Source organism: Tupaia chinensis, unplaced genomic scaffold, assembly GCF_000334495.1.
Source record: "Tupaia chinensis unplaced genomic scaffold, TupChi_1.0 Scaffold145093_1, whole genome shotgun sequence".
Lineage (NCBI taxonomy): Eukaryota > Metazoa > Chordata > Mammalia > Scandentia > Tupaiidae > Tupaia > Tupaia belangeri.
The window spans coordinates 689,928-708,948 of record NW_006204954.1 but is presented as its reverse complement, the minus strand read 5'-3'; the positions used below and the strand labels follow the sequence as shown (position 1 = coordinate 708,948).

Sequence of the window (19,021 nt, the reverse complement as noted above, 5' to 3'; positions counted from 1 at the left end):
TGATAAGGTCTGGATCATAGACCATTGTCATCTACAGCACCTAAATTACCCCATGTAACACTCAAAAATTTGTCTCAACCGATTTTACCATTCTACATATTTCTAAAAGTAAGAAGAGTTCTCCTAAGTGTATTTGATTCAAGGAATATCTGTTGAATGTGAGAAGAAAAATATTCCTGGAAATGAATGTGACCCCCATTAGTTTCTTGACCCCAAGTACGTAGTTTCTCACATAAATGAACCAGTCTCAAGTCATCTCCTCCGAATAAAGTGAAGTCCCTACATGAGAATGAAGAAGCTTCGGCTTTTCAGCTCAGGTTTTGTGGTAGATAAGGCACAGGACTTCCACGTGGCCGACTGTGGTTTGAGTCCTAGACCCAGTGGCTTGAAAATCATGTTGGGTGTGTGCTGCATGCATGTCCAAATTCCAGAAGGAGAATGGATGATAATGGGAGAGAATGAAAGAGAATGGAGGAGAAGGGATTGTGGTGTGGCCATCCTCTGGAGGGTGATTTCTCACTTTCCTTCTCATTGTGTCTCTCTGTCTCTCTCTGGGGAGCACAGGTGCCTTATAACCAAACATAAATAAATAAAAGTTTGAGTCCATTCTTAAGTTAAAGCCATTAGCCCCAAGTAGAGAATTTTTTCAAATAAGAGCATACGTGAAGGAACAAGAGGATAGGATTGAAAAGTGTTAACCACAAGTAATCCCCAAACTCTCTATTTTCAGTTGTGTATCCCATAAACCCTTTTACCAACATCCCAGAAAGCTGAAAAAAATTACCTTGAGTGTTCTCTCTTCCTCTGGTAGAAAATAATATTGGTGAATAATATTCGTGAGGTAGACAAAGGACAGACTGGATAAAGAAGAAGGGGAAAATCAAAAAAGCTTAGAAAGCCCAGGAACCTGTATCCTTTGTAATCAAAAAAGTCTCTAGTAAGACACCATGTCTTTAAGCCTGTTTAACTTAGCTTCAAACTAATGGATACAAATCATTGATAGCAATTTTGTGTGTGTGTGTTGGGCAGGTTCCTCGGGGTCAAGTTCAAATCTGTAACTTTCAAAGATTCAGTTTTTAAGTCCTGCACCTTTGAGGATGTGACTTCACTCAACACCTACTTCAAGAACTGCACATTTATTGATACTGTCTTTGACAACACAGGTAGGTGTGCTACTGCCTCTCCCCGGTGCCTCTTCAAAGGACTCAGCTCTTGGCAGAAATGTGGGTAACCATGTGATAGTGTGGGCAGAGGCTTACGTGGGAAGTGGGTGTCAGAGTAAGTGAACCCAGTTCCCTAAATTGGGTCAGTTCAAAAGTAAACTTGTTTGCTTTTATCAGATTTAATGCAGATGGGGCTTGCTGTCTTCAAAGCTGGAATAAAACCATCCTTTGATGAATAATTTTTAAAGCAAAGAACTAACCAGTCATTTGTTTTGATAGTTTTAAAAACTGGTGTTTGCTTACATGAGCATGCCTACTCTACAGTCAACAGAGATGGACAAGCTGTGACTATACTCAGATACATTTTTTTTTCTTTTTTTGGAGAGGTTTTTTGTTATAGGGCACGTGCACTCGCCAGAAAGACAGAGAGAGAGAGACACAAAGACAGAAAGTAAGAAATCACCCCCCAGGGGGGATGGCCACGCTGCAATCCCTTCTCCTCCATTCTCCTCTCAGGATCTTGGGCACGCACGCACACGTGTCCGGCATGAGGGGAGTCCAGCGACATAGCCATTACGCTAACTGCTGGTCCTCCAGATACAATTTTTCTAAGTCAATTCACTTAATGGAGTCTAGAAAATGCTCTAAAGGAGGGGAAAAAAAAAAGGCAGGGTGACAGATATTGACTGAGCCCCTACTGTATACTGGTTCCTATTCTAGGTCATCAGACATTCATTATCTCATTTAGTTTTCACAACAGCCAGTGCTTAGAAAAATCAAGCAATTTAGCCACAATCATAGAGCTAGTAACAGCTGACATTTGAACCCAGGTTATTTGATTTAAAAGCCCATAGTCCCCACTCCCACACATTGGTCTGTCTGCCCTATGAAATGAGTTCCGAATAAAGAGCCTGGCACTGACAGGATTATTAGTACCTACCTTATTCCCAAGCTGCCTTTTTAGTGTTCAGATAGAAGCCAGCTCTGCCCAGCTCCAAATGAGAATGGGGTCAGGTGTCTTTTAAACAGTGTTATCAGTATCTTCTAATCCACTGTAGAATGGCTTGAAAGGCTGAACCCACCACTATCTGCAACATTTCTTGGATAGATCTAAGCTCAAGAGAAAAATCAGCAGCGAATGCTAGTAACTTTCAAATGAGACTGATTCTTATTTCTCAGTGGATTCTTCCACATAGACCCTAAAGTATAAATTCAGCCTCAAGGACCTAAGGAATGTTCTGTTCCTTCCCTGTACCTCAGAGTTCCATAAATGATAAGGTTTATTTGTGCACATTTTATAACTTGTTTTTATAATTGTAGTAAAGAAGCTGTTAGTACCATAATGACAGTCTTTATGTAACATAAGAATAAGAACAATATAACAATGTAAAGGAATAAGCAAGTAACATAATTAGCAGTAGCCAATCATAGGAAGTAAGATGATGATGGGACTCTTTAAGTTAATTTATTCCTTTATTCAACACAGGTACTAATTCTTTCATTCAACTGCCTTGTAACGTGAGATCCCAAAGTAGGCTCTACACTTTGGCCAGAAGATATCCCAGACCCGTACCCCACAATACCATGACTCTTTTTTGAATTCTCAGTAGGTTTTCTTAAATTGATGTCCACCTGTTAAGAGCTTGACAATGTCTTTGTTTTTCTACAGATTTTGAGCCATATAAATTTATTGACAGTGAATTCCAAAACTGCTCGTTTTTTCATAATAAGACGGGTTGCCAGATTACCTTTGATGATGACTACAGTGCCTACTGGATTTATTTTGTCAACTTCCTGGGAACGTTGGCAGTGTTGCCAGGGAACATCGTGTCTGCTCTCCTGATGGACAGAATCGGGCGCTTAACTATGCTGGGTATGTGCTCAGATTCAGGAAAAAGGAAAGAGCTGCCCCTGCTGTCTAGAGGGGGCCTGTGTCCCACTGTAACCCCTGGCCCTTAGAGATTTGCATCCCATGGAGAGAAATCCTTTAGACCTTTCATTAGGGCTAAGTTGTAGTGAAAATTATATCTAATTACATTTCATTTGAATTAACAGACTGAAAAGCTAATTATGTGTAACTAATGTACATTTTTCCACTTAAGTAGCTGAGCAATGGATGATGTGCATTTCATATGTGCTGTGTTCAGAAGGGGTTAGAGAGATGAATGTTTCATACAGGTGAGCGCACCTGTGCTTGTATTTTATGGAGCCAAGTCTGCAGCTTTCCCCTGAGAATTCGGTTTTGCTGAGAGATCTAAAATTCAAAGGCCCTTAATCTAAGATGATGGGAAATATTCCAGCCTGTTGTCTGCATTTGTTGGCAGGTGGCTCTATGGTGCTTTCGGGGATCAGCTGTTTCTTCCTTTGGTTTGGCACCAGCGAATCCATGATGATAGGCATGTTGTGTCTGTACAATGGATTGACCATCTCGGCCTGGAACTCTCTTGATGTGGTCACTGTGGAACTCTACCCCACAGACCGGAGGTAGGTTGAAATGGGCCTCTAGAAAGAGGCATTCAAAGCCCCACGGAACCACTGAAAAATCAGAAAATAAGCCAGTCACCTTCCCAAGAAAGTGGAATACAAAATATCTGGCTTATGAAGTTGTAGGTTCCACTGAAATCTTTTAAAAAGAAAATGAAGGGGAATATAGCTCCTAGCAGGAATTAATAGGGCAGTGAAACCAGTGAAAGAATTTAATTGTGCCCATGACTGATTTGTTGGCTAACAATATGAGGAAGCTGTAATGAAGCAGTAAGGATTAGGATTTAATAGTCTATCTTGGCCCACATTTTGAGAGGCTAATCAGTCCTGAGAGGGCCATTACCTTGCATTTGCAGGTGTCTGCAGGAGCTGTGCATTACACAACCACAGAGAGGTCTCTAGAACGTATCTCTTGACCTTCCTGGTGTATTGGAGGAAAGCCCAACATATTTTTAGTTCTAATTTTAAAAAGTTCTATTAGAGAAAAATCATTCACCTAGTTCTAAAATGAAAACACAGAGATTTGGGTCTCATATCACAGAAAGAGTCAGAAGGTAGGGTTTTAGGGTAGAGAGAGCTTCAGCAACTGAGTAATTATAAGAATAGAAGCCCATTATACAATGGGACATGCACATTGGGCTTTCATGGTGACAAATACGAGTTGTACATGAAATAAAAGAAGGCAAAATTTATCCTCAGTATTCTCTGGACTTTGAAATGAAGGGTGAGGGTTTTATTCTGAGACTATGCTGAAACATTTGAGATACCAATTTGCAACTGATCCCAAATCTCTCTTCTAGGCTTGTTCCTTTAGTTTACTGGCCTCAGCGTGATACATTCTCTATGCATGCAGGATCTAATTATATCTCTTCTTCAAGAATATCTATTAATAAACTTACAGAAACCCTATAGGTACCCTATATCTATTTCCCATAGAACATGTGATGCTCAAGAACCCTGGATGTCTTCTTACCAAATATTTTTATTTAGACCCTCATTGAACATTCTGTTAAGTACTTAAGCTCTGAAAGAAACCATAAAATCTATGTACAGCATCTCCTTCATTCACTCAACAAATATTAATTCTCTGTCTCTAGTGAAAGGGTCCTGGGGTGGATGCCAGGGGCCTTGGGATGTGGTTGTTGCCAAAAACAAGATTAGAATTCTGCAGGTTTTTTTTTTTTTTTTTTTTTGGAGAGATTTTCACTGTAGGGCGCGTGCGCTCGCCAGACAGACAGAGAGAGACATAGAGACAGAAAGCGAGAAATCACCCCCCAGGGGGAATGGTCACGCCGCAATCCCTTCTCCTCCATTCTCCTCTCGGGATCTTGGGCACGCACGCACATGCGCCCGGCGTGAGTTTTAAGCCACCGGGTCCGGGACACGAACCGCGGTCGACTACATGGGAGTCCAGCGACATAGCCATTACGCTAACTGCTGGTTCCCTTTTTCATATTGTTTTGAGAGTGTGAATCTCATTTAAGCCTTCTTGTGGGAGGTTGTCTTTCTCTGACACCTTTCTGGCAGCTACATAGGGAGGCAGCGAATGCTGACTAAAGGAGAGTTGTAATTGTGACTAGAGTGGTCTAAAGTGATGTGACTATAAATATGCTATTTGAGCAAAGACCTAGGTGGATACTTGGGAAGAGAGCATTCATAGCAGAGGCAATAGCCAGTGCAAAGGCCCTGAGGTCAGAGTGTGAGAAACCAGTGGGAGGAGAGGCAAAGGAGCTGGTCAGGCTGAAACAGAAAGAGCACAGTGGAGGGTAAGAGCCAAGGGTTTCAGAGTAGACACGAAAAGGGCTTTAGTTTTTATGCTGAGTAAAATGAAATCCATCGGAAGGTTTAGGCAGAAGAGTGACATGATCTGGCTTATACCTATAAGTAGAACCAGCTTTTGCATTAAAAAATAAACCACAGGGGATCTGATGGAAGACCAGTTAGGAGGCCATTGGAATGATTGTAGCAAGAGATCATGGGACCAGTGGAGGTGGTAGTGTTTAGATTGTGAAAATATGCCAAAGACCAATGAGCATTGCTGAAAGATTCAATGTGAGGTGCGAGTTGGGAAAAGGTAATCCAGCGACTCCAAGGATTTTTACCTGAGCAACTTAAAAAAAAAAGAATTGCCATTTATTGAAACGGGGAAGATTATGGGATAAAGTTAAGGAGGAAGAATCAGAAGCTCAGTGTTTCTCATATTAAGTTTGAGATGCTATTAAATATCTGGTGGGTGGCATGATGGTTAAGGCACTAGACTCCCACATGGCCAACTGTGGTTTGATTCCTAGACCTAGCAGCAAGGTTTCTTATTTTCCCTTTCTCTGTCTCTCTCTGTTCAAATTGAAAATAAATAAGTAAAAAATAAGATTAAATGAATAATTCTTTTTTTAAAAAGTATAAGCACAGATGCCAGTTACGTCCTAGAAATCAAATGAAGAAAGCAGTTCAAGGGGCCAGAAGGTGTTGTGGTGGTTAAAACATTGGACACTCCCACATGGTCAACCACAGTTCGAGTCCTGGACCTGGTGGCTTGCTTTCTCACTTTCCCTTTCTGTGTGTGTGTGTGTATGTCTGGTCAAATTAAAATAAATGAATGAATAAATAAAATTAAATAATTTTTTTTGGAGAGGTTTTTGCTATAGGGCACGTGCACTCGCCCGACAGAGAGAAAACAAGAAATCACTCCCCAGGGGGGATGGCCACACTGCAATCCCTTCTCCTCCATTCTCCTCTCGAGATCTTGGGCACACACGCACACGCGCCCAGTGTGAGCTTTAAGCCACCGGGTCCGGGACGCGAACCACGGTCGACTACGTGGGAGTCCAGCGACATAGCCATTACGCTAACTGCTGGTTCCAAAATGAAATAATTTTTAGAAAGAAAGAAAGAAACAAAGAAAGAAAGAAAGAAAGAAAGAAAGAAAGAAAGAAAGAAAGAAAGCAAGCAAGCAAGCAAGCAAGCAGTTCAAGGACTTGCTCTGTGGCTTGCTCGTTAAGGCAGGTAGCTGGGGAGGACCATGACATGGTGAGACCCTGTCAAAGGCATTTCTTTCTCTCTCATACATGAAGGAAAAAAGAGAGACACAGAGAAACCCACCAACCATCCCTTTGTTCTTTTGTACCTTGTTTGTCAAAGCTCTCCTGGAACTTAACTAGTGACAAGATGCCAAGATGAGACAATAGGTTAGAAAAGCCTGAAATAGTTCAGGCTTGAGGAAACTGAAAACAAAGGCTCACGTAAGAATAATATATTTGAGGGGCCAGCAGGTGATGTGGTAAGTAAAAGTGCGGGACTCCCACATGACCAACTGCGGTTCAAATACCTGACCTGGTGGCTTGCTTTCTCGCTACCCCTCTCTCTCTGCTCAAATTGGATAATAATAATGACGACAAATAAAACTAAATAAAGAATTCTAAAAAAAAAAAAAAAGAATATGTTTGAGAAATCTGGAAATCAAGTTTGGGGGTTAATCCATCCAGATAAGAAGATCCAGAGACACCATAGATCTGGAATACGAAAGAACAGACAGCAGGTTCGGATACCAGGCAAGGAGACATGGGTGCAATGGGCTGGAGATTCAGGCCAGGCAATTAGAAAACAAAAAGCCAATCAGTAAACAAGTGATCAGAGTAATGAGCTATTGTGATCTGCGAAAACAGGACTGAACACTGAGGGAAGGCTTTGCATATTAGAGTGCTTATGAACTTCATGCTTAGAACAATGTCTTAGTTTTTGCATTGACAGAAACACCTAGATTAATGTAATAGAATGGCTTAGTTTTTGCATTGACAGAAACACCTAGATGAAGATTAATTTGCAAAATTCACAATTCTGGTAGCCAGGTGAACCTCCAGCATGGCCAATGGAAGCATAAAAGATGGCGGGAGTATGCAAAGAGAATACAAGCTACAGGCAGCTCTTGCTCTTTTATAGCAAACTGCTCTTGCAAAAATTACCCCATTCTCACAACAGCTAAACCTCACTGAGTCTCAAGAGACATCATCAATCTATTCGCAGGAGTGCTGCCTCCCTGAGGCAATCGCCGTGATCCAGTCACCACCCACCAGGCCTCACCACCTCCCAACGCCAAATTCTAAAACATGAAATTTGGGAGAGGGGAGGCCAAACCACTGTCAACACCATAACAAAGAGTAAGGGAGTGGTCACTTACAGTTAGTCCTCAATAATATTCACTGGACTAAGTCTGGCTCAAAGCCAGAACTGGCCTCAGGTCGAGGTGAGATGTCAGAACTTTTAACTATAGAAGAAGTTGTGCCACAGGAAGGTGCCTCTCAGTTCATGGTGCCACCATGGCCAACCACTTCCATCTTGTTTCTCCACCATCTTCCCAACTGTAGTAACAGTTTGGGACTCTTGCCAATGCCATTTTCCCAGTGTCCCGAAATTTCCTAGCATCTGCCACACTGACTGAAACATGTACTGGCCTATGAAGTACCTCTCCCCCTCTGGCTTTTATTTCTTGCCGCAGCCCTGAAGGAGTAAGGAATACTTGGAGTTCTGTAGGGATCAGTGAAGTGAAGTGAGAAGATGGAAAAACAAGTGGTGCAACTAGGTATTTGTCCTTGATTATGAGGCTGGAAAGACAAGGTGTCTTTGGAAAGTATTATGAGGGAAGAAATGAAGAGCAGAACAAAATGACAGACCTTTGAAGTTTGGGGTATCATTGAATATGGTATTTTGACAGTTCCTACACCAGCCCTAGATACAATGACATCTTTGTGTCAAAAACAGCAGGGAGCCGTTTTTATGTAACAGAGATAATGAACAACTGATATGCTATGAAATTCTTCTAATAGATGCAATATATAAATGTGACATGTGCCAGAGATAAAATAATTTCCCAGTTTTCCAGAAATCCACTTGCCTAATACATTGGCCCAGGGAAGTTTCCTCTTTTCATCATTTCTCTACCCCTAGGCCCTGCCTCCAGCCAAGTTACTTTCAACCCTCTTGCAAATAGGGCTGGGAGTTGCCACAGGAGGTATATTCCATTTGGGGGGTTCATTCGGAGCTGGTCAGAGTCCTGCCCCTCTGGACCCAATACCTTAACTGGAAAAAAATAAATGTTCCCTCATCTCTTGGAATCTTCAGGAAGTAAAGAATATGTTACGATAGGATGGACTGGATTTATCCATAGCTCACTCTTCCCATCCATCACCTCTCTTCTTTTTTCCCCATTGTTTGTCAAAGTTATAAACCTCTCAGAAGTCAGAAATGTGTAAGCCATGTGTTTCGGCTCTTGCTTGTGGGTCCTGGCCTTTGTGTTCTGCCTGAGGGTGGCGACTTTCTGCTGCCACCATGTGGTTGTGGCGGAGTTCCACTACTCCCACTTTCTGTGTTTGCAGGCTTGTGGCCATTTTTTACCCCTCCTTTGTGGAGTTTCAGGCCAAGAACCCCATACCTTGTGAGTGATGCCAGCCAGGCTCCCCCTGCCAGCCTCCTACTCTTCACCGGCTCTCTCAGGCCAGCAGGTCTGTCTCACCGGTGTTCTTCCCACAGCTCTGCCTGTCTTTCTCTGGCTGCTGGCCTCCTTCTTTCTTCCTGTTTTATGAATGTGCAGTTTCAGACATGACCTCAGAAAGGATTTAAAAGTAAACCCCTGATCATTCACACCTGCTGTTCCCTGCTAGTCCTGGGCAGCTGCTGCTGTCACCCAGCCCTGTTGGATTGTTGTCTTCCTTGATGAACTAAAATCAAAACATCTGCCCAGAATTACCCACCCTAAGCCCCTCCCCTTAGGACTGGTCCTGTTTAGACAGAAAAGTTCTCTCATTTCCTCCCTGTGCTGAAGGTCTGTAATCTTGGCTGTCTTTCTGACCAGCTGTGTGACCTCAGGGAGACACGAACTCGGCATAGGTGTGCCTCTGTTTGAGATAAAGTGAGGAGACTGAAATAAATGGTAGCTCGGGTCTTTTCTAGCTCTAGAATTCTCTTTGCCACCATCATCTGGTATTCCATAATATTAGTTTCATTCCTTTTTTTCTTGAATTCATCCTACATCTATGATCATAAGATAAAGATCTTACTTATTGGGCTGACAGGTGGCATGTTGGTTAAGGCACTGGACTCCCACATGGCTGACCGCAATTCCAAGTCCCAGACCTGACAGCTTGCTTTCTCTCTCTCTCTCTCTCTCTCTCTCTCTCTCTCTCTCTGGTGAATACACATGCCCTATAGCAAACTTTAAAATAATAATGATGATGATAAATAAAATTAAATATTCTTTTTTTAATTGTAATTATTTTTTGAAGATTTTTGTATGAAGGAATCTTTCAGCTCCCCTAATTAATCTATATAATATCCTCCACCTTTGTTTCTTTCCCTCCCTACTTTATTTTTCTTTATATGCTTCATCATTATATTATAGGTGACTGCTTTAAAAAGTTCATGGAAAAAATGGAATTAAAGTACAAGTTTATTGTAGTGCAAAAAAATTTGAAATCCATTCACAGCTTTTTTTCATCGTGTACATTTTCCATGAACATTTTGAATATGTCCTCATGTGGTCATACATCCCTATAATGCCAGGGATACTTACTGAGGAATGCAACATTAGACAGTTTTGTTGTGAGAATATTGTATAGTGTACTTACACAAACCTGAGTGATATACCTCATATCTAGGCCATAGAGTATAATCTTTTTAATTTTTCTTTTTTCTTTTTTTTTTTTTTTAGGTTTTGGCTATGCACTCACCAGAGAGAGACACAGAAAGAGAGAATGAGGAATCATCCCTCAGGAGGATGGACATGATGCAATCCCTCCTCTTCCATTCTGCTCTTGAGATTCGGGGCCCTACATCCAGAGTGATTTTCAAGCCACCAGGTCCGGCTGTAGCCAGCCATGTGGGAGTCCAGCACCTCAACCACCACGCCATCTGCTGGTCCCATACAATATAATTTTATGAGACCACCATCGTATGTGTGATCTGTCACTGATTGAAACATGGTTATGTAGCACATGACTATATGTGCTTTTGTTTTATGTATATATGTTAATATTTTATTATATTTATATATTACCTTACTTTATATGCTTTATTATTATATTATGCATGTTCACACTTTGACTATTCAGCAAATGTCAGATTCTTTTTGCCTCTGGTAGAAGTGGAGGGTGAGAGGGTAGGAAGTATATGCCCCCTTCACCTAAAACTTGTCTCTGGATGGTGTATTACAATGGAAGTAAATCCTGCCAAAAGTGGAAATAGGCGCAAGAGTCAAGTAACCTGTAATTGAGCTCTAGGCTGGTCTCTTCCTGCTCTTGAGTACTGAATAAGCCAAGCTTGTTCATGGACACAGTGATACGCCAACGGCTGGATCACCAGACTTGTGGGCTTGCTGAGCTTGTCAGGCAGCGGAGAACTCCATTACGTATGGGTACAGGGAAGTGGGCTCTAGAATCCAGTCTAGCCCCACAGTACCATTCCACCAATTGGAGGTTCCTAGGCACGAGGATGTTTGTATATCCAGCAGGCTAAAGCCACAGCATTCTTTCCAATCAACTGCCTCTCCTGAACACCACTCAGATCACCAATGAAAAGTCATCTCCAGGTTCATTAACAAACCTTCTCATGCAGTTTGCTAAAACGATACTTAAAGTGCTCAGTAAGCACCTCTGGCCTGCTGATTCCTGACTAACGTGTTTTAAATTCTATGGTATACACGAGATAATTTGTCTATTATATTGTTTATTCTGAAATATTTTTAAAGCTAATTACCACTCAGACCATATGGTAATAGAATGTTAGATTGTATGTTTTTCGTTTACTGTCGCCCACTCAAATGCGAGCTCTTTGGGGACAGGATTTTGTCTTGCTTACTTGTTACCATAACTCCATGTGAATGAATGAATGAATGATGCTTCCTTAAAATTCAGTTAGTTGTGGACTAGTTTTCCTTCCTGTATGGGTCTAGCTTTCCCCTCCACAATAAGCCATTTGGGTCAGTTGTGAGGGAGGGAGTGCTGGTCCTTGGTTCCCTCTGCTTCCCTTCTGTGTCCCTCTTCCACTGCTGCCATCACAGCCTGGGACTCCGGATCCTTGAGCAGCCACTTCCCCCTCCCTCACACAGATTGTCTGCTCTAGACACATGTCTTTTTTTCTCCCTCTATTCTTCAACACCGTGGAGGAAAGAGCAGTGATCTAAGAGTCACAAAACCTTAAGTCAGATGCTGAGGCTGCCGGGAAACATCTGGGTAACTTGGATAAGCACTTCATCCTTTCGAGGTCTTGGTTTCCTCATCTGTGAAATGAAGGTGGGGCAGGCACTGTGCTGAGATTTCAGAAGCTCTCATTTAGCCTTCTTTAATCCTCACTCCAACCCTCCTGAGAAGGTAGTCTTATCCCATTTCCAGCAGAAGAAAATGAGGCACAGAGAGAGGAAGTAACTTGCCCTGGATCACTTTAACCTTGAACCCAGATGTCTGACAGCAGTGCTACTTCAGCACAGACATAGCTATGTCCTTTCCCTGTAGGTCTGGGGTCAAGTCTGCAAGTCTGTTTATAAGAGGTTTGCTTGGTTCTTGGAAACACAGCCATGTTCATGACCCTTGGCCTCACATGAGCTCCCAGTCACCTCCAGATGCTTGTCATGCTACCATTATGCATCCTATCCCAGGCCCCCACTTCCTAGCTGGGTTTATCAAATAAAAGTTAAGACACAAACGCCAGCATTATTTGTGTCCATGACTACTTGAGTTCCACAGGAATGAGCAATAGGAAGCCCCTTGGTGGTTGTGTGGACAAGGTAGAAGGCTCCCTAAGACTCCGGGATTCCTCTCCACCCACACTCATAAGTAAGTCCTCCACTTCTGTGTGAGTAAGAAGGGCCCTGCCCACCATGGTGTGGGTGCCACTGTGTCCTCAGAAAGGAGGATATATGCCCCCCAAACTGCCTAGACAAATTTTCTCTTTCTCTGAAGATCAGTAAGCGATTGAATTCAGTCTTTCTTACTTAAGAATCTGAAATTATTTTTGTTCCTCTGAAAAGACAAGGTGATAGTCTGGCATCAATAAACAGACATAACCCAAGTTACCTGTTAAAATCTACTTTCAACTGGGGAGCAGCAGGTGGCATAGCAGTTAAGGTGCTGGATTCCCATGTGGTTGACTTCAGTTAGATTCCCCCAAATCATCTCAGGAGCATGTGCATGCCCAAAATCCTGAGAAGAGAAGGGAGGAGAAGGGATTGTGGCATGGCATCCCCCCCACACATCCCAAAAAGTGATTTCTCACTTTTCCTTTCTGTGTCTCTTTCAGTCTCCTTTAAAAAAAATTATTTTATTTAACTTTATTTATTTATTTGTTTGTTCGTTTGTTTAAATTTTGACCACAGAGGGCCAGAGAGAGAAAGAGAAAGTGAGAATCTAAGCCACCAGGTCTGGCACTTGAACTACAGTCGACCATGTGGGAGTCTGGCACCTTTAACTACCTTGCCACCTGCTGGCCCCTTTCTTAGTCTCTTACTGGCAAGTACATGCACCCTATGGCAAAAACCCTAATTTTTAAAAAAATCTACCTTCAACATATTTGGAAGATACCAGGAAGTTTTAAATTCAGTCTTTCACTTATTACATATCACAGGCCTCCATGTGCAGTCCTGAGAAGGGGTCGTGCTGCACAACTACAAAGATACCCAGGCCCACCCTCCAGATGGTGTGGACCTATACGAGGCTGATGAGGAGATGCCCACGATTGGTAGCAGTCCTTAGGAGGGGAGTGGGATGGGTGGCCTGGAGGGAAGTCTTAGTTAAGGCAGCTGAGTAGGCGTTGGAAGAGAAGGAAATGATTCAGGTTAGGTGAGAACCATTAACAAGGAAGAGCAACATCGGCAGGATCAGTGTGAAAAAGAGGAGGGAAGGAAAAGGCTTTGGGTTCATTCCATCTTTCCTCCTCCATGGGTGCAGCACACCTTGCTGCCTCTGTCTCCCCCACATCACATCGTAAACTTTTCCCCTTGGCCGGGTGACACTGCCCTGCCCGATGGTCCCTACTGAACATGTCCAAGCAAAGGAAGTCATGTATGTTGAGGTGTCAATTGTAGGATCATTTCTGTTACCCCAGATTTGGAAACCTTCCACACAGCTGACAGTATGGTTACAGAAATCATGGTTATGTGCCAAACAAATCATTTTGTTTTAAAGCATGAATAAGAGTTATGTGAAAGATTGAAAAACAAGAAAGCACAAAGAACTATTTTATAAATCCTTTGATTTATTATGATTTATATGATTGGAAACTCACTAAAGGGGATTCAGAAATGAAAACCATTTGTTGGAATGGTGGGATGGATGTTCTGCTTTTGTAATTTTCTTTAGTAAACCCAAATCAATTTGAAATGCACACATCTTTAGGAAAATAGCAGAGTTCTCAGTTTGGATATGGTTTCAAATCAGCTAACCATCTAAAAATACCTGAGGATGTGGTGTGGGGTTCAGCATTGATATCACCACATCACTGTCATTACTATATACAGACAGAGAGAGAGACATATACATACCTTTTTTTTTTTTTTTTTTTCTATAGGGCACATGCGCTCATCAAAGAGAGAGGGAAAGAAGTGAGCAAGCAAGCAACCAGGTCCAGGACCCAAACCATGGTTGGCCATGTAGGAGTGCCCAGCGCCTTCACCACCACACCACCTGCTTACCCCCCTCCCAGTGGTTCTAATGCACCCGTGCTTGAGTGCCACTGAGTAAGGGCATGGTTATGTATTACTTTATCAATGTGCCTTAGTTCGATCAGATTGCTATCCTAACCTGGGTGAGAACAGCTGCCTGGGAAGTGGGAGGTTTGTTTGGGGAATGGCGGGGGTAGATCACTTGGCACTTAAGAAGGCTTTGAGGGTGTCTGAGGTAGAACTGGGCGAGTACCACCAACTGAGTTAGGGAGGTACGAGAGTGTTGTGAGAGTCAGAAAGCACCCCTCACCACACAGTGCCCTTCCCTGGCAAGCTCCTGCTATTCCTTCGAGACCAGTCCTATTCTCAGCCAGTGCTTCTGGGCACTTTCCCTCAGCCGTGCCCCCAAGTCTGAGGTCACTTCCTGTCCTCATGTGCCCATAATGCTCGGGGGTATCTTTAACATTGCACTTGGTATGTGTGTTACTGTGATCTCTTCTCATCTGTCTCAGTGCAAATGGGAGCTTCATCTTAGTAATTTTGGGGTCCTAGGTGCCTACTGCAGTGCTTGGCACATAAAAGATAACTCTAAGCATGATTATTCAGTAAATAAATGCATAGGAGAATATGTAGATTGTGAGTGTAGTAAGGACAAATCGGCCTATTTAATCAGGGGCTTCTAGTACTCTTAGCACTGTAGTCTGATGGCCCAGATGAATTCAGTGTTAAAATAGCACTTTTTGGTTAACCTGGGAATCTGGCCATCATTTATAATAGTGATTCTGTGATACAAGTGAAATTCATTCTGTGTTTCAACTAACCAGCTTCCAGATGAATCTTAGGTCACAGTGTATTCCTGATTTACGGATTGACTGCACCTTCCAGACTGCCCCATGCCGAGTCCTGAGTATTCCTTTCATAACTTCTACCAATGATGTAACTGAGTTCTACAGAAAAAGCTTCTTTCCAAAAATTTCGATTAGACAAAGGGAATGCTCAGATTTTGCCCTTTAAAGGGTAAGTTCCATGAGTTGAGTCTGACTTTGCACCAAGCCTTTTAAAGTATTTAATTTGTTTTCCTAAGAATTTCATCAGTTGGGCAGACACTTAACCAATGTTTAAAACAATGGCTGATACTCACATGATGCCTGCCATGTGCCAGGCACTGCCTTAGTGCCACCATTATTCAGTGTCCCTTCTTCCCAGGATCCTCCAAAACAAAACAAAACAAAACATGTCATGTTCTGCACTAAAGTCAGAAAAAAAGAGGCTGGATGTGAGGACAAAACTGTCCTCATTCTATCCGAAATGGAACCAGCAGTGATTTCCTTTCCCAGCCACCAGTTAAAACACAAAACTATATAAATAAACTAGACCTTGCTAAATCGTGAAGGCCCTGCAGAAAGAGCCATCATCCAGCTGCAGCAAGGGGGCCCTCTGATAGCCATGTCCCCCATCAGCCGAATCTAAATGCTAAACAAGCCAACCAGCTCCAAACACCATAGCGTACAACTCACTCAGACAAGGAGTTCATGGTGCAGGGAGTAGAGCCGCCTTAACCGGATAGAGAACAAGGCTACTGTAGTTGCAGGGTACTAGTTGGAGAAAGAAGTTATGCTTCGTAAAGTTAAATAAGGCCCAGCTGCAGTGGCACGAGCAGTAGTGCACCACTGTATGATGGCTGAGGCCTCCTGGCAGGCTCAGGTTTGATTCCCCATCCAAACTAAATGGGCCAGGCATCGTATGTGCCTTTGGTCCTAGCTAACTGGGAGGGTGGGGCAGTAGGATTACAAAATGTCAAGACGACCTTGTCAAAATGTGTTTTCTGGGCCAGCCAGGTGGCATGGTGGTTAAGGTGGCTAGATCCCACATGACAAACTGAACCAACATCCCAGACCCAGTGGCTTGAAGAACATGCATGTCCAAAGTCTAGAGAGGACAGGACAGGACAGGACAGGACAGGAGAGGAGAGGAGAGGAGAGGAGAGGAGAGGAGAGGAGAGGAGAGATGGCATGGGTTCATCCCCCTGGGGGGCGGGGGGTGTTTCTCTCCTTCTCTTCTCTCTCTCTGTGTCTTTCCAGCAAGCACATGCACCCTGTAGAAAATTTTTAAAAATACATAATCTCTCTCTATATATATATTTTGTATATAATATACAGACTATAAATATGTTTATATAAGCATATACATATTTAATATAGAGATAAAAATAAATATGTGAATAATATATTAAAATATAATAAATATATAAAATACATATATAAGCATATATAAAATTCATCATCTTTCTACCTATAGTATATGTGTAAATATATACATGTTTATTTAAATTTTAAGTTCATTTATTTATTTTCTTCCCATGAGAGAGAGAGACAGAGAAAGAGTACCCCCAGCTGGGTCCTCATGCCACAGTGCATGCCCAGACTCAGCTAGCCTGGATCATGGGCATACACAAATGAAGTGTGCAGGAGGAAGCCCGAGGACTCCATCCTGGGACCATTTCGTGTGGGTGCAATTGCATTGCCACTGCACCACCGTCTACTCTTGTTTATTAAAAAAAATAATGAATAGGAACCAAGACGTAGCGTGGTAGTTAAGGAACTGTGTTCTAGTCCCAGACCTGGTGGCTTAAAAAATCACACTGGGCACATATGCATGAGTGCTCCAAATCCCAGAAGAATGGAGATGAAGCGACTGTGGCATGGCCATCCCCTCTGGGAGGTGATCTCTCACTTTCCCTCTCTCTGTCTCTCTCCAACAAGTGCGCATACCCTATAGCAGAAACCTTAAAGAAATAATAATGAATAAATAAAAGTTAAATAAATAGATTGAACATGAATTGAGAGCGAAAGATTCTGATTGGAGAGATGAGCACCACGGGATGAAGCTTACCGAAAGTTAGTCTGTCACTTCATTTTCTTACTTTAGTGGTGGTTGGTTAGAAGGACAAAATCATATTTGGTCTGAAAAAGAATGCAGTAACTCATCCTGTTATTGAGAAGATAGCAAGTTGGAGCTCAGCAAGTTTTGAGCTCCGTACCCTTAAAGGATTGAGCACAAGGTGACTTGCACTTTATGTCTCTGCAGAAGTTAATACCCTTGTTTCAAGGAAGAACAGGGAGTAAATGAACTAAAAGTTTATTCACTTTATAAATAGATAACTCCAAGGGAGAGTCACTTCGTGAATAATTTTACCAGTACATCTGTGGCTCCACCACATTGAATACCATGCCTCCCCCCCCCCAGCTGCAAATATGTGAAGAAATAGTTTCCTCATCCAAGGAAGGGACAGTCACGTTTTCCTGAATGCCAGCACTAATTCGAGGAGGCTGTGTGCTCTGTAGTCATGCCAGACTTTCATCCAAAGAATGGCCTCTGCTTGGTAATGAAAATGAAGATTCTTAGGAAGTGAGGATTTGATCATCTACTTTTTTTTTAATGGCCTCTGCTTGGTAATGAAAATGAAGATTCGTAGGAAGTGAGGATTTGATCATCTTTTTAAAAGTTGCGGACACCAGATGATCCTGAGGCATCCGTCTTTCCTCAGAAAGTCCTCCGTTCTTTGGTTCCAGTTTCAGTAACACAGAAGATAGCTGCCTGAATTTTATGCCCCCAGCCTCATTTCCATCAGAGGTCCATAGATTGGGGCAATGTGGTTATTTTAATCCAGAGGGAAATCCTACACGGGTCATTCTGCAGTTTCAGCATTGGGAGACTTCATGACAGAAGAATGTTTTCCTTTCTCTTGTCAGCAACATACATGCCAGCCATTTTCCCCAGGAGGATACAGCTTATCAAATAAGATGTATTTGGTAGTTTATGACTCTAGACTCCAGGAAATAAATATAACTTTAAAGGTAAAGAAGCCAGTCTGGAAAAGCTACCCACTGTACGAAAGAATATGACATTCTGAAAAGGCAAACTATGGAGACAGTGAAAAGATCAGTGGTTGCCAAGGATCGGGGGAGGAAAGGATGAACAGGGGATTTTTAGGGTAGTGAAACTGTCATTCTGCATGCTACTGTAATGAGGGATTTAGGTCATTCTACGTTTGTCAAAACCCATAGAGTGTACAACAACAAGAATGAAACCTCAGTAAACCAGACGTAAACTTCGTTCATGGTGGTGTATCAATATTGGCTCATCAGTTATAACAAATGTACCCCATCGATGCAAGGAGTAAATAGGGAAAACAGAGTATATATGACCTCTCTGTGTTTTTCAAGTTTTTTTTGTAAACCTAAAGCATCTCAAAAATGTTTATTAATTACGAAAAAAGAACAGCAAAGATGACAATGAAGCCTCATGGCATCATCTCCATGGGACTGGGAGAGGTGGTGATGGTATATTTCTGTTCATATCTTATTTGATGCTCACCGCACAGCTTAAACAAGTTCATTTGAAAATATTTGTCCTGAGACCAGCAGGTGGTGTCATGATTAAGGCACTTGGATTCCCACATGGCCACCTGCACTTTGTCCTGGACCTGGTGAATTTTCTCTCTCTCTCTCTCTCTCTCTCTCTCTCTCTGGTGGGCACATTTTCTCTTCAGCTAACTTAAAAATAGATATAATAATAATAAATAAATAAATAAATAATTTAAAGAAAAAAGAGAAAATATTAAATCACCCTTTTTAGTGGTTCTTGATCGTACTAGTCTCTTAATAAAGAAGGTAAAATTGGGAACCAGCAGTTAGCATAATGGCTATGTCGCTGGACTCCCACGTAGTCG

The 19,021-nt window shown here is 42.3% G+C and overlaps 1 protein-coding gene across 1 annotated transcript in view; it reads left to right on the top strand.

Moving 5' to 3' along the window:
• Positions 1-19,021, top strand: part of SV2C (synaptic vesicle glycoprotein 2C) — a 257,009-nt gene that overhangs the window by 230,813 nt on the left and 7,175 nt on the right. The window contains exons 10-12 of the mRNA XM_006167780.3: positions 1,030-1,163; positions 2,833-3,036; positions 3,488-3,647. Coding sequence (XP_006167842.1) covers positions 1,030-1,163; positions 2,833-3,036; positions 3,488-3,647 — 498 coding nt within the window. The remainder of the gene's footprint in view (positions 1-1,029; positions 1,164-2,832; positions 3,037-3,487; positions 3,648-19,021) is intronic.